General features: G+C 40.6%; 1 protein-coding gene across 1 annotated transcript; it reads right to left on the bottom strand.

Annotated features, from left to right (window-relative positions):
• On the bottom strand, positions 1 to 15770 carry naalad2 (N-acetylated alpha-linked acidic dipeptidase 2). The gene is made up of 21 exons (XM_078246359.1): positions 15483 to 15770; positions 12863 to 12995; positions 12198 to 12306; positions 11508 to 11694; positions 9640 to 9741; positions 9333 to 9458; positions 7453 to 7533; positions 7027 to 7132; positions 6832 to 6925; positions 6154 to 6249; positions 5449 to 5534; positions 4882 to 5001; positions 4703 to 4785; positions 4550 to 4613; positions 4336 to 4403; positions 4086 to 4177; positions 3717 to 3807; positions 3220 to 3484; positions 2991 to 3072; positions 2197 to 2289; positions 1 to 683 (listed from the first exon to the last, which is right to left on the bottom strand). The coding sequence occupies exons 2-21, from the start codon at positions 12942 to 12944 to the stop codon at positions 494 to 496; spliced, it is 2217 nt and encodes a 738-aa protein (XP_078102485.1). The 5' UTR covers positions 12945 to 12995; positions 15483 to 15770; the 3' UTR covers positions 1 to 493.

Here is a 15770-nt window from a genome sequence, read left to right as displayed (position 1 = left end):
TCAGACGACAGATTTAACACATCTGCTGAAATCTGGTTTAATGCAGCTTTATCATTACATTTTGTTTTACATTTACATTTTCTTGGTGTGCGCAAAAGTAATTTGTGCCTTTAAGGAAAGTAATTTATTAAAAAATATCAGCAGGGACGTCAGACCAACATGGACAGGATATCCGTTGTTTAACTGTCAAGGATGGATTGATTTTATTGGGCTCACTTGCAGACAGAGACTATTATTACAAAACAAGAACAAAAAATGTAAAACATAAATTATTACTTCACTGTAGCTTCATAACAAATCAATAAGATGTAATCTGGTAATGGCACTCAGAGATTCACTGTATTACTGAGCTCTGGATGTTCCTGGAACATGACAGGGATTGTCCATCTCTGTGTGTGTCGCAGGTAGCATGTTCCCTCTCTTCACATTCTGGTGTTTTAACATAATTGTCAATAGATAGCTCAATCACGTAGCTTTAGACGGCTTGCGTGCTTCATGCAGGTGGTGTTAGTGTCATGGCAGCAGAATGAACGGTAAATGCTGCGATGCTGATTTGGCGCTTGACTTCCTCCCAGGCCTTCTCTGGATCAGCTGAGTTCTCGATGTCAAACAATGCATCATAGATCCCAGGGAAAGACTCCCCTGCATATTTATTATGGCTGCTGGGAGCAAAAATCACATGCCTGAAACAGAGAAGGGGATATACAGTCAAACGTCTGTTACCATTAGGGACACTGCAGCTAGTAATAATCACTACTTATGATATAATAGCAAATATTTATACAGGGTGAGAGAAGTCTGTAGCAAAGAAACTATGTCACTGAGAAGTAGGGAAACCAAAAGGGTTTAAAAATGCAACTAAAAATGTGTCAGATAACGACAACAGAAGGAATTTAGTGCCATTCCTTTTTTCATTGTGGAATATGCAACATATGTTGAATAAAGGAATGTAAACTTGGCTTTAATGTAGGAGAACATGTGAACTTGGCAAGAGTAATGCTGCAAAGTGTGGTGGATGTGGACATTTCTGTTGACTGTATTATGATTTCTGTATGTTTCCTGTTTTTGTATATTTATTCTGTATATTTCTGTTCCGTTGTGTGTATTTATCCTGTTTTGTGCATTCTGTTCTCTGTGTATATTTCTGTTTCCTGTTTTATTTTGATAGTCTGGTTTTCTGTCTTGTCTTGTCCAGTTTTACGTCCTGTGTTTTCCCGCGTTTGTTGATTACCCTGTCTCTCCTAATGTGTTTCACCTGCTGTGTCACTTGCCCCTCATTACCCAGTGTATTTAGCCCTTGTGTCTGCCTTGTCTCTTGTCAGATTGTTTTGTGTCTTCGTCCGGTCAGTTTGTGTTTTTGCCCTGTCTGCTTGTTCCCTGTCCGTGTGTCTCAGCCATGTGTCTTTGTTGGAATCTTCCCTGCGTTCTTTTGTTCTTGTGAGTTTTTCCCAGTGTTTTTTCCAGTCTCTGTACTGCCGTTTTTCGTTCACAATAAATCCTCAACGCCAACTATCTCCTGCCTGCCTGCCTCTCCCTGCGTTTGGGTCCTCTTTCCCGCGCTCACCATCACAGCAAAGCACAGACACACTGTAGTATAATTCACATTCTCCACTATGGGGGCACATTTCCAGCAGCACATGCAGTTTTAAAGGGGCGCTATGCAGTTTTCCATTTCTTCACTGTTTTCTTGCTTTTTGCTCGCAGGTTTCTCTATAGAACTCCCCCTACAGCTTCGGAATAGATATTTGGCAGCTCCTATGTTTACTTGTGTCTGACTCCTCGCTCAGTCAGTCTGCCGTTTCCTCCGACAATGCTTTCCTAGCTTTCTGCTTCTTTTTTTGCCGGCTCAGCCATGACGATAGTGTGAAAAACTCCATCGCTACCTTGTTCTTATAGCTAGCCGATTCCTGTATGTGTGCAGTGCTGTGAGCAATTTGTTACATCGCAAGACCTGATATCTGCTGATCAAACAGAGCTTAACTATGCTTAAATTAAAAGTGGGTGGGAGAGTGGGGGAGAGATAATGGGCATTCAACAAGAGCCAGCATTAATGTCATTAGTAACACATGTGCTATTCCTACTATTTCCTACTAAATGTCTGCTGTAAAAAAAATATTTGATGGATTAACTGAATTATGAAACCAGTGATGCTGACCTAAATCTTACTGACCATTACAGAGTGCGTGTGTGACTAACCTGTAGAAGGGTCTGCCAGGTAAGCCCAGGGGGTCTATGAAGGCTCTCTCCAAGTACATGAGCTGATCATTCATGACACGTACCTGCAGAGGACTGATACACACATGCACATGAAATGCCTTGCACACACACTTGACTGGTCCTGACTTAGTGTCCACTTTATTATTACACATGCACAAACAATCCAATACAGCTGTTCTGCCTTAAAGTCTATTTTTATGAGTTTTTTTTATTTTGTCATAGAGGTCTGAATTACATTATATGTTTTAGAATTGAGGTTATAGTTAGTGCCGGTGTTGTTCTTTGTAATTTTAATCTTATATCCTTTTTTAGGTAGACGTGTGTAACATCTATCCAGGAACTACAGATAAAATTAACCTCCTGGCTAACTCTGGTGCATTGCAACAGCAATTTGTATCCCTATTAAATATACCAATGAAAAAATACTGGACTAAATTGTATTCAGAGGTGTTTGTATTATTCTATGTATGTATTAAAATGCGAAAAGGCAAAAAAAAATGTAACAGCTCTCAATATAATGTAATCCAGTACAACACCACTTTTAACTATGACTTCACTGATAAACATATAATTGAATTTACACATTTCTGACACTGTCAACACAAACTGAACATTATTAACTTCATAACGGAAAAATTAATGGAAGAACTGTTTGTACACCTGTACAATCTATTGGAATCAAAGTAAAGTACAAAAGTACACTGAGTGTACATTTCGAAGCATAAACTAGAGCATTCACACCAACACATTTCAGCATTTGTTTGGACACTTACTCTTCTCTGTTGAGAGTCTGCAGGCGCTCATGGAAATCCCTGGCTGCAATGGTGAAGTTCTCAACAGCAGAAAACAAGGAATCTGAAAATATAGGAAAAAATAAATTAAATGCAAGGAGATTCTTGTAAAAGTCAGTGGGTTGGCCAACTCGTTCAAACATTTTAACTACACTTAAACTTAATATTTAATTAGCATAGTCAGAGCACACAGTGACCAAAATCAACTAACCAAACGACACCTCATACATCTTCATCTCCTCTGGGTGTCTCTGTGCCAGCTGTGCGATGCTCTGCACATACTTCCTCAGTGAATCTGCATACTGGTTGACATCGAGAGGGAGGAGCAGGGAATCGGCCAATCGGAAGATGAGCCCGCCTCTCACCTGAGCCACTGCCCGAAGCCTCTTGAAGGAGGGGTCGTAAAACTTCTCCACTATTTCAAAGGTTTCATACACACTGTGATAGACTGGATAGCTGCTGTACCGCTCTGTTATCTGAAAGCACAGAGGATATTTCACTGAGTCCATGGAGGCTCACAATAACCCTTTACCATAAAGATACTTTCCTCACTTTCTACTTATAATCTAATCTTAACTCAACCCTTAATTTAAGACAAAATGGACATGCACTATACTGTAAGTTTACAATAGTAAATGTAAGTAAACACATACAGCAATATATTCAAATATAATAACAGTGAGTAATGTTAGGTGCAGCATGTCTTACCTTGTTCTTGGTGTATCTGGTTCTGCCTGCAGCAATTCCTAGACGGATAAAATAGGCCTCAAAATCACTGCCTGACCCGAGCTTATTGATCCTACAGGAGGACAGACAGGTTGATTTAGTGATTTGTTTAATTAATGTATTGATCGTCTTAATGATTAGCTAACAAATGTTACATTCCGATCTTGTTTTAAACCCAACACATGGCCATACGGACACATGAGACATATACATCTTTGCATAGTGCATCCAAACTGCATTTCACATTTCTCCAACAGTTGCATTGAAGAAGTAGTAATCATCTTGTTGTTTTTTATTGTGGGTTTTGTTGTTAGTTTGTGTACACCCTGACCAGAACAAGCAACATTCTACCGGGGTGCATCGCGGTCATTTGTCCAGTTGTCCCTCTTATGCCAACTATCGTACAGAGAAACACCTTCCTCTCCTTCTTCTGGACTGGCTATCTACATGCAAACATAGAAGAAAAAAAAAGAGAAAGAGATGAGGCAGAGAGAAAGACAGGAATACAGCATGCAGTAAAAGTGAGCATGAATGGCAATATGTATTCACTCAAATCAATTTCAGATGTACCATTTCTTTTGTGAGTATGTAGTCTGCTCACCTGCTTGGTGATGTCGTACACTAAAGTGTGTAGAGACGGAGTGCAGTCAACCCTCAGTGTGTACATGCCTGGAATTCAATTAGACACACACACACACACACACACACACACACACACACACACACACCAAAACTAATACAGCCTCATCAACATACATACATCAACATGTCTATAATTATTGGGGATTTTGAGCTGTCCACACAAACACACTCACCCTCAATGGCAGAGTCGGCATTAATGTAGGCCACAGCTCTCTCCTGCAGCAGCTTGGCATTGTCCTGTTAAGAAGGGCGAAGCGTGGTCAGTGTGTGTGTGCGTGTGTGTTAAGTGTAAGTGTGTGAGGGCATATGGGTTGGTGTAGGAGTACCTCTGCCCATTCTGTAGATCCCTGCAATCCAAACTCCTCTGCATCCCAGCTGGCAAATATTAAAGTCCTTCTAGGCCTCCAGCCTACACACACACACACACACACACACACACACACACACTCACTAGGTACTCTGACCATTGACACCATTATTCACTCACACACTTGCAGAGATGTACCTTTACTGAGCAGCCTGCCAGCGCTCCTGACAGTTTCGTGGACCACTGCAGCACCAGACATGGGATCAATTCCTCCAAACACCCAGGCATCCCGGTGCCCTCCCAGAATCACATACCTGTCTACACTCACACAGACAACAACAACAACAATAACAACAAGACACATTGACGGGAGGAAAATAGAAAGAGAGACAAATTATGAGAATTTCTTTAATAACACAGTTTACACAGTTTTTGTATTTGTATTGTTTACAGTATTTGTTTTCTCTAATATACAAATGCAACCAAATAGTTCATTCTAGCACAGAACCTTATTAACCCAAAAACAGGCACTTACTCAAGAGACTGTATTTTTGACAGTTTTGATCGAAGCCTCAGTGTTTAAAATAGAGTAAAGCCACTAAAGCTCCTGACCAAAAGGCATTTAAATTAGTTCATTCTCCTTTTGATTATATCAGTATTATCCATACTGGCATAATTAGTGTTACTCGCATCTGTTGGTTGTTTGTACAATGTTGCGAAAAGCTTTAATGAATGATAAGAGACGGTTGGGTTGTGGTACCGTACCTGGCTCCAGAGCTCCTCTAATCCTGCCAATGACATTATAGATTCTGGTAAGCTGGTTGTTAGTGTGGATGTTCATACGCACCTTCCTGAGACAGACAGATTAAGGAAGGGGTGATGCACACACAGGGGAGAAGGAGATATAGCAACAAAGAAAGAAACACAGGGGATCAGGGGAACAGATCAATAGAGTTACTTTGAACAAGAAATGACTAACCTGAGCAGAATTTGGAAATAGAAAACTGTTTTTCGATTCTTTTGTGAAAATGGATTCTATTTGTTGTTATGTTGGCTGTTGCTCCAGAAATCCACAAAACACTCACCACAGTTCAAAAGCATAAAAAGACCTCATTACTGTTGTACATCCTTAATTTGTGCAGCTTGTTTGTGTGTGGATGTGTTATGTATGTCTCTCACACACAGGGGTTACAAAGGCCTCCATTGTATGTCAGTGTTGGCTACTTGCCACTGGGTCACTAAAACTGAGCAAGACAAAAAGCAACAACATGGAGAAGCAATCCAAACTCTAATAAAGCCACTAAAGAGTGACGACAGCAGTGAAGCCGGAGAAAAGAGACCATCAACTGGTGAGGAAAGAGTTATATTGTGAAGAAAGTAGGTGGAAGGGAGAATCACATTATCACAGGGTCAAGTGGACTCAAGTGATCACTGTGACACTGGACATAAAAGGTTAATGTAAGCACTTACTGGCTCCTGAAGTCATCTGTAAAGCCTGGACCAATCTTGTAGGAGACATTCAGCGCTCCTTTCCAGTTGTTGGGTGGAATCGGTCCTCCCATGTTCCTGTTGAACAACAACTGTAACTGTTATTTAATAATTTACATATTCTTAAAATACAAATCAGCTGCTAATTTCATTTAGAGAGCTCAATAAAATGTTTCATGCTCTAAATTCAAGATTCCAATTAAGTAGTAGTTGTTAGCCATGATAGCGTCTGTCTGTCTGTCTCTCAGTTGGTCCACCAGTTTGGTCCAGACTGAAATATCTCAACAACTATTGGATAGATTGCCATGAAATTTTGCAAATACATTTATGTCCCCCACAGGTTACATTTTAATAACTTTGTTAATCCCCTGACCTTTCACCTATAGCCACCATCAGGTCAGTGTTTTTAATTTGTCCAATAATTTGCTTAATGACTGCATACCTTCTAAACCTTTGGCATTCCCATCAGCTTCAGCTAACCCTAAATCGAGGTGAACGCTACCTAATTATCAGCATGTTAATATTATCATTGTGTGCATGTTAGCATGTTGACGTCAGCTTCACAGAGTCGCTAGCGTGACGGTAGACTTTTTCCAAATAGCTCTGCTCTGAATGATTGCATATTGGATCATGGAAAAGTAAAAACAGAAATATTTTTACTTGAGCAGGTGAATTGCATCATGGAAGCCAATTGGATGCACAGGAATCTTGGGAAGTCCCACTGCGTCCTCAAGGCTGGATCTGTAGGTGTATTCTGTAAGAGAGGAGACTGTGTGACATAAACTCACAGACATGTATGCACTCATACAGGCTGTAAACCATGTAGTGTATAAATAGGCACACAGAGATACACACCTTTCGCGGGGTACCCTGGTGTGAGTGGGTCTCCTGCTCCATTCAGGTTGAGAACATTCCCTCTCTGAGCTCCTCCACCGGGTAGGTTCCAGCCATCAGGGTAGGGCTACACACACACACACACACACACACACACACACACACATATACATTTATTTTTGAATACACAGATTGCATTTGTATCCAGGATTCAAATATTAACAGAGATGATGTACTGTACATTCTTGAATCACTGAATAATTCTTGTAGAATCTGCTACTGTTTCGAATTATGATCCAGATCATGAATTTGTAGTTGTTGTTGGTAGACTCTGCCACCGATGAAGGCTTGTTTTAAGGCTTATCATCCAAAACATACACACACACAGTCCATAATCCACAAATTATAACAAAAATACTCCGGTTAAAATTTTGCAGACTACTCTACCTGGACTCCAGCTGCCCAGTAATCTGCTGGATCTGAGAACATAATGATTCCCTCTGCTCCGGCTAACATGGCGTTTTTCACCTGGTGGAGCAAGACAGACAGAGAGAAGTTAGTAATTTTGATGGTGTACAAAGCGTTGTTTATTGCTGTCCTTTTTTTTCTGTGTGCATAACAAAATATCAGCGATTGGTTTGACATTGACGAATTGCATTAAATATTAAAAGATGTGTGAGAAGATATTTTAAAATGCCTGCATGTAACTGTATTCAGCTGTGTTTGAGATGTAAGTTTCCAGCACATTTAACCTCAGGTATCCTTTTAATTACTTGTACAATACTCAGTGACTGACAGAAATTATTGGTAACACTTTACTTGAAGGTATCTACATAAGAGTGACATGACACTGTCATGACACAGTCAGTGTATAGACATATGAATCCTAACCCTAACTCTAACCATAACTTGTCATGACAAAAAAACAAATGACACTTACTAAAAGAAGCGTTATGTCGTGATACAATACCAACCCAAAGCAAAATTACATACTTGGGCATCACCATTCAGGCATCGCTACAGCGAGTTGTCCAGGACAACTATGAAACTATACTAAGTAGTGTTCAAAGGGATCTGGCCAACTGGTCGCTACAGTCCAGGATTGCTGTTGTTAAAATGAACATAGTTCCTTGTGTGAATTTCTTAAGTACAATGATCCCCTTACCCCCACCAATACATTTTTGGAAGAGACTTGATACTGTAATTCGGCAGTATATTTGGAATAATAAACATCCTAGGCCAAAATACTCTACCCTGCAACGTACCACAAACACGGGAGGCCTGGCCCTCCCTAACCTTAAAGTATATCACAGAGCCTTTCAGCTACGGGCCCTCAGAGTGTGGATGGACCCCTCATCTACAGTCCCATGGAGAGAAATAGAGCAAAGCCTCACTGAGAACTCCCAATAGTAAAGAAATGGGAGCGAGAGCTGAGCCCTGAGGGGAACATAATTAATTGGGAGACAGTTTGGGACAACATTTCCCACTGTTCCAAGAACACAAATCACCAGCAGATCCACTTCAACATATGCCATAGGACATATTGGACTCCTCAGAAGAGATACGTCACTAAAGTCATTCCTACTCCCTATTGCACGTTCTGTCAACCTGAACAAACTGGAATTTTCTGCACATGGTCTGGGAGTGTGAACAGGTGCATGAGTTTTGGAATAAAATAACATATCTGATGTGATAGGATATCTACTGACCCGATTGTTTTGTTAGTTAATGATGACTCTAAATTACACCTGCTTGGGAGACAGAAGAAAATTTGGCTAGCCAGCTCAACCGCAACCAAGAAAATGATAGCTCAGCGCTGGCTTCCCCCCCACTCGCTTTGTACAAAACAGTGGTTGCCGTACTTCCTGGACAAAGTTATGCTTGAGCTCTCTACAGCAAGGATTAACAAAGCCAGGTCATCGACTATAGACCTATGGAAAAACACAGCAGCACAAGTATCAGTCCTAATGACCACAACACCACAAGCATTATAGAAGAGTGACTAGGCAAGGTGTGATTTTTGTTTTTGTTTTTTATATATTGGTTTGTTTTGTTTTCCTCGAGGCTGCAGAGGGTGGGGGGTGGGAGAGGGTTTTGGTTCTTGTTCGAGTGCATTTATTTGTTCTGTATGTTGTATGTAAAAAATCTAAAAATAACCAAAAATGTATCATAAAAAAAGAAGCGTTATGTCATAAACGTTTATGACTTGTTTATAATGTTTATGACACGTTCATGACAGTGTCATGTCACTCTTATGTAGATACCTTCAAGTAAAGTGTAACCAAATTATTCAACAGGGTTTTATGTATGACCAAGAACTTTCCTACCTTATTGCCTCTGAATATTTTTCCATATCTGACAATGACAATCTTCCCAGTAACATTGATGCCCATCTCCCTCTCTAACTGGAAAAAGTCTTCTGTTCGACCATAGTTAACATACACCAAATCCCCCTGCAGAGAGAGAGAGAGCGAGAGTAAGAGGAGACATCTTAGATTATCAGAGATTGGAGGATTGGGATGGTCAATGTTTAAAATCCATGTTCACTTTACTTTTACTAGTGCAGTGTAAAGGTACTTAAACATTAGTCTTCTTGTCAGTAAGATAAGTTTGTATGTGTGTGGATGTGTGTACCTCAGGTTGTCCTTTGGCAGAGAAGGCACTGTATGGAGGCACAATGTTAGAAACATCTTCATAACCCGCTGGAACTGGCTCAGCCAAGGAAGTGTTAAAAACCTGTGAATGAAAGATGAGCACAGATTAAATTAGAGGAAATATTGATGAGATAAGCAGCCCTTTATTCTCTGTGGTAAATGCCTGGAAATCTTTAACGTATCCACTGTCAACTCTGAGAAATAAGCAGAGGTGGAATGAAACTACATTTACTCAAATACTGTACTTATACACATTTAAATTAGTTGTAATTTACCTGAGTATCATAGTTTCATGCTATTGCATACTTCAATTCCACTACATTTATCTGACGGCTACTAGCTACTTTAAAAATTAAGATTTTCATCATAGATTAAACCAATGCTATTTATTTATTAGTTGAATAATCAATTAACTGATTTATATTTTGATAATTTGTAAATGAAAGTCATTTTTAATGCATTAATGCCAAACATTTCATGGTTCCAGTTGTCAAATGAATTATTAAAATGTTTTATTTATTTTATTTTATTTTTTGTCGTATCTTGTCCAATGGTTGGACAAAACAAGCAACGTGAAGGTGTCACTGTGGGCTCTGGGTTATTTTATTTTATACAGCATTCCTCACTATTTTATATTTTCTTTACAAACCAAACAATCCATCAATGACTGGAGAACATAATCAGCCGATTATACCATAATATATATAATCATTTCTTGCAGCTCTAGCTTAATAACATAGTTAAAAATGAATTAGCTGCACCTCAGCCAACTACAACAGTAAGATGCTGCTACAGTCACAGGGGTCATGTTTTGCACTGACTAGATGTGTGTGCAGTTCAGTGAATTGTTGTCATCTGAAATGTGTTACTGAATTAGCTGAAATGTAAAACCTTATTGTGTTAAAGTACCTTAATGCATAGCAGCATGCTGCAATATGGCCGTACAGTAAACCCTGGTCTGTTTTCTCTTGTTTGCCTCTGTAAAGGTATCATTATCTCTGCTCATTAGACACATACAGAGGTTCATCTCCACAAGGCTACATATAAAAGGACCTTGACCTTGAATAAGCTGTATTGCAGTGTTGTATGGAAGTGGAGAGGAGGCCTGGAGCAATATGTGGCTGTGTTTTTAAAGAATCTGTATGATCTTCACGTGCACGCTGCAACTGTTTTATCTCCCCAAACAGACTGAGAAGTAGTCACCGGGTTTGGACTGTTATTGTTCATGTGCTTGAGAAAATTACAATTCCTTCGAAGTTGTAATCACCGGGGGGTTGGGTGTGGAGAATGGAGTATTAAATGTGTTAGCATGACAAAAGGTTTGGCTATCTAAAGCGTCCATTAAAATTAGGTTCTCACTGTGAACACAAGGCATGCAAATAGTAAATCATTTAAGTGGTAGCTGTAGAATAAACTGGCTCTGACTGCTATCCAATTCAATTCAATTTTTCAATTCAATTTTATTTATAGTGTCAAATCATAACAGGAATTATCTCAGGACACTTTACAGATAGAGTAGGTCTAGACCACACTCAACCCAACAATTCCAGTGATTCCCCCAAAAGCATGCATGAAGGCGTAAGTGCGACAGGAAAAACTCCCTTTTAGGAAGAAACCTCGGACAGACCCAGGCTCTTGGTAGGCGGTGTCTGACGCTGCCGGTTGGGGGTGTGATGAACAATGCTATCCTAATGCTATAATAGATGGGAGCTAACAATAATGACAATTTTGCACCAGAAACGAGTACAGAGGTTTTTGCAAGACTTGTCTTTTATAGAAAGATTGAAATTAAATGTGGGCAAAGTATGAGTGCATTTGGCTGGATGTGTCCACGTAGGCCTACTGTACCTCACTGCCAAGCTGATCAACTATTGAGATGTAGTTTGGCTGTGATTTGTTGGGATAGGACAACAGGACATCATAGGGCACCATCTCCACTGAGTCCAGTCCAAACTCCAGCCACTCTTTCCTGATCTGCTCTGCATATCTCAGATTCTGCTCTGTACCAGCCAGGTGGGGGAGTCGTGTAAATTTCCTGTGGAGAGGATGTAAACAGTCAGTCACAGGACTAGCAGTCACTTGAATGAAAATGTATTTTTAGAAAACATAAATAAAAAAATAAAAAAGTAGACTTATGTGCATGCAAAGCTGTTGTTGTAACCTTGAATTCACATGAACACAGCATGGATCCATAAGTCTAAAAAGCCTTTTTACAACAAACATTTTGACTTGTCATATAACAGTTGTTACTAATTAACAATGGCTCTGTTCTATTCACGTGTCCCAGTAAGTCATAACAGTGTGAAACAGCGAACCAGCATGCACAATACCAGCTACCTTAAACTGAAACAGCTACATGGGATCCCACCATCACTCATTTGATTATTTGAACATGTGCTTTTCTTACTGTGACGTGTCAAATTGGGAAAAAGAACTTGGTTTAGTGAGTCGTCCTGAAGGAAGTCCAGCCTAGGGAGGGACTCGGTTTACAGGACAGGTTGGTTGGATGGACTAGACAGGTCTAGTGTGTTAGCCTACCTGAGATGTTCTCTGATCTGGTTAGACTGCATTTCATCCAGAAACTCCCTCAGATACTTGCTAGAAGCAATTTGCTTTGTAGTGTTTGTAGTGGGCTTTGCAAACCATCCTACAGTGATCACACAAACACACACACACACACACACACACACACACACACACACACACACACACACACACACACACACACACACACACACACACAGAGTACAGACCAGACAGTTCAACAACAGTGTCACCACTGTATTATTTGATGAAAAGTATAAAAAGTAAAAAAGTATGATTTAATCCACGTCACTCACTGCCCAGTTGTTTTAAATCATAACAAAAGTTTCCTATTATGTTAAAAAATATATTTCAAATGGAGTTGTGGTTATGGACAGCGTGTGTGAACGTGCTGTGAGCAGGCAGATGTGAAATGTGTCAGAGTAGTGACACACACGCACACATCGCCACCTTCAAGATTCAACTTAAACAGCGAGTATATTTGATAGCGTATCAGAGTTACAAAATGTTATCTCCTTATATTTTATTTCAGCAACTGCCTTTACCATTTATACACTCTTAATCAACAACAAACACGCAAAGCATAGTAGGCTAGATATCACTTGGGCTTTATTACATGACGGTCCTGTTTAATTTTGTGTTGTGTTATCATGTCTTACCTATGATGAAGCCCAGCAACACCAAAGCTGTCACAACCACAATCCACCCGATCCACCGAATTAGCCTGTTCTCCTTTCTCATTTTAAAGCGTAGCCTACGTCCCAGAGGCTGCACGCACCGACACCACTGACTCTGTAGAGCACACTCGCAGAGATAGAGAGTAATTTGTTTAAGTAGTGCACAGTGACGGTATAGCACAGCGAGATAGGGTGAGACAGAGAGAGGGAGGAAGGAGGAGGGAGGGGGTGACAAGTTGCAGAGCAATACAAAGAGGGAGCTAGTTATATGTCTTGTGCACCTTGGTCATTCATGTGCTGACTCAGTATTCCTACTCAACCCCAGACTATGACCAAGAATAAGCTGTATTTAACAAATCAGTGCAGCAAGGAGTCAGGAATGACTCTTTACTGAGCAACACTGAATCATACCTCTAGTCAGCTCAATGTGAAAACGTTGTTTTGCAGTTATATGCTAGAATCAAAAAGGAATGCATATGATCCAGGATCCATGGTGACCAAATCCTTTTTGGTCATACCATATGGCCTTCACAGTCAGCAGAACATATGAGACATTTTGGACCAACATTTTGGACAATGCTCTCTCCCAACCAAGACCAAATTAGGGAGTATGTTTTTGGAAGAATGATGTTTATGCTATCAGGAAACTTTCAGAGACTTGACGCCAAAGAGCACTGAAGCTTTTCAGGAGGCTCACTAACACCAAAGAATTTCTAATAAGGGAAGAAGTTCCACTCTCTCGTTACTTCCGGCTTCTGAACTGGTTGCAGTTCCACCAGAGTTCCATATAGGAGGCGCTCACAGGCCAGTGCAGAATGAATGGAGGTCTATGGAGCTATACCCCTCAAAATCCACTTTTCTCAGGATATCATTTTTTGTCTAGTAATTTGAATGTTGCATTCGAAAGGCTAAACACACAGGAAAATACACACTGCTGGGTGTTAGATTTTTTGAAAGTGGCTTTTTTGTTCTAAAAAGCCTTTTAAAATGTCAATGACGTCATACACATATACGGCCAGAGATACTGCTTTACGGCAAGCACTGAGTCGCTTCCTTTGTTCTCTCGAAGCATCGACAACACAGCTGACAGGTTAGCCTCTCCCTGTTAATACACGTGCTAGAAAGAGGTTTGCTAATGTTTTAAAGACCACGCCAAAATATTCACTCTGACATTCTGGTTCTGATTCGGATGCCGTCAAGCGGGATCTCCGATCGTAGTCAGTCCTTCACTGACCAATCAGCATTCATTAGCAGAATGCTAGCGTGTTATGGGCAACAACGACTCAACCTGTAAGAAATCGAAAGGACACAAGTACTCGTTCATTCAACTTTTGACCTATAATCCATGTTGAACTTGCAAAAACTACAATCAAATCTGAGATTTCTCAACGACAATCAGGCGAAAGAGACAAATTTAGCCGTCTAGCTCCATAGAGTCCCATTCATTTAGCACTGGACCGCGATCACCCCCAGTGGAACTCTGGTGGAACTGCAACCAAATTCGGTACAATGGGGCTGAATAGGGAATGGAACGGCTTTCCGTAGACGGGCTTTGCTAACACCTTATTAACACACTTTATGTTGGGTATCCTAATTTGTGACCCATCTGTTTATTGAAATTTCCTCAACAGTCTATTGAAGTTCAGCTGGTTACCTGGCACTAAGATATATGGGTGGGTAGATCAGAGATGTTCACAATTCATTTTTTGCAAGTCCAAGTCAAGTCTCAAGTCTTTGAGGGGCAAGTTCAAGTCAAGTCTCAAGTCTTTTGCCACAAGTCCAAGTCAAGTCTCAAGTCTCTGGCCATCTGATCTGTCCCTAACACTGTATTGTTAAATCTTATGAATTCAAAACATGTCCTGTAGCTACCATCCAGAAAGTACAGTATCAAAATCAGTTGTAGGATAACTTTATGGGGTCTATTTAACACATCCCTCTAGACCTCGCACCTGGTGAAATATTAACCTAAGTCTGTCACATTATATGGATACAACTATAAAGATACAATTTGCCTGTTCCCAGCATTAGCACAACACTTTGCGATGGTTAGCTTGTTACCTGTGATTATATATGCTAAATGTAACGTCTCTTTCACTCAAAAAAATGTCTAATGTCGAAGTGGAAATCAAGAGGAAAGTGGCAGCGCCACACCAGTTACAGAACAACATGCATCTCAGTGTCAGTCCAAATTACGCACAATAAGCAGTATGAACTCAGTGATGTAATGCCATTTATTTTCTAAGTGTTAGTAGGCTCAGTGAAACTGAGTCCAGCGCGAGGGAGACCCGACTCAGAGAATTAGGACAGTCAAGACGGCCCAGTGTTTGGTGGACCGGGTACACCTTGTTCACTTAATAGCCTACAAATCATCCATGGGATCAATTACGCATCACATGAGTTTACCCCCCCAACACAGCGTTTGTTCCTGGGGAGATGGATCCGTGCGCCATGGATTTCTTAGCCTCAGCAACCACTAACTATAAGATACAATTTGCCTGTTCCCAGCATTAGCACAACACTTTGTGCTACACTAGCTTGTTACCTGTGACGATATATATGCTAAATGTAACGTCTCTTTCACATTAGTGTGTGAGTGACTGACCTATCTGCGTTTTGAGATGCCTGATGAAGTCCGACGTTGTTGATCCGGCATCATTTATCTTGGTGCGACACACTTTGCATGTAGCTGTTAGCTTACTGCCTCTGTTTACCAAGTTATTGAAAGCAAAACTAATGAGAAAAGGCACAACTCCGGGAGGATTTGGTGTCGTCATCGGCAATGCATTTTTTGATATGTGAGTGCGCGCACATAGGCGCATGGGTTACGTTGCACATTATGGCAAAGGGCAGGGGACATACAGCTCGTCATACGTTCCCCCGACGAGTCTCG

This window comes from Sander vitreus, chromosome 3, assembly GCF_031162955.1.
Source record: "Sander vitreus isolate 19-12246 chromosome 3, sanVit1, whole genome shotgun sequence".
In the NCBI taxonomy this organism is placed as follows: domain Eukaryota; kingdom Metazoa; phylum Chordata; class Actinopteri; order Perciformes; family Percidae; genus Sander; species Sander vitreus.
This window is presented reverse-complemented; position numbering and strand designations above follow the sequence as displayed.

Coding starts and splice junctions, on each gene's coding strand:
- naalad2 (XM_078246359.1), bottom strand. CDS start 12,944: ATGAGAAAGGAGAACAGGCTAATTCGGTGGATCGGGTGGATTGTGGTT. Junction 3,073..3,219: donor GATGTATGAGGTGTCGTTTG/GTTAGTTGATTT, acceptor CTATATTTTCAG/ATTCCTTGTTTTCTGCTGTT. Junction 2,290..2,990: donor CAGACTCTCAACAGAGAAGA/GTAAGTGTCCAA, acceptor TGTGTGTATCAG/TCCTCTGCAGGTACGTGTCA.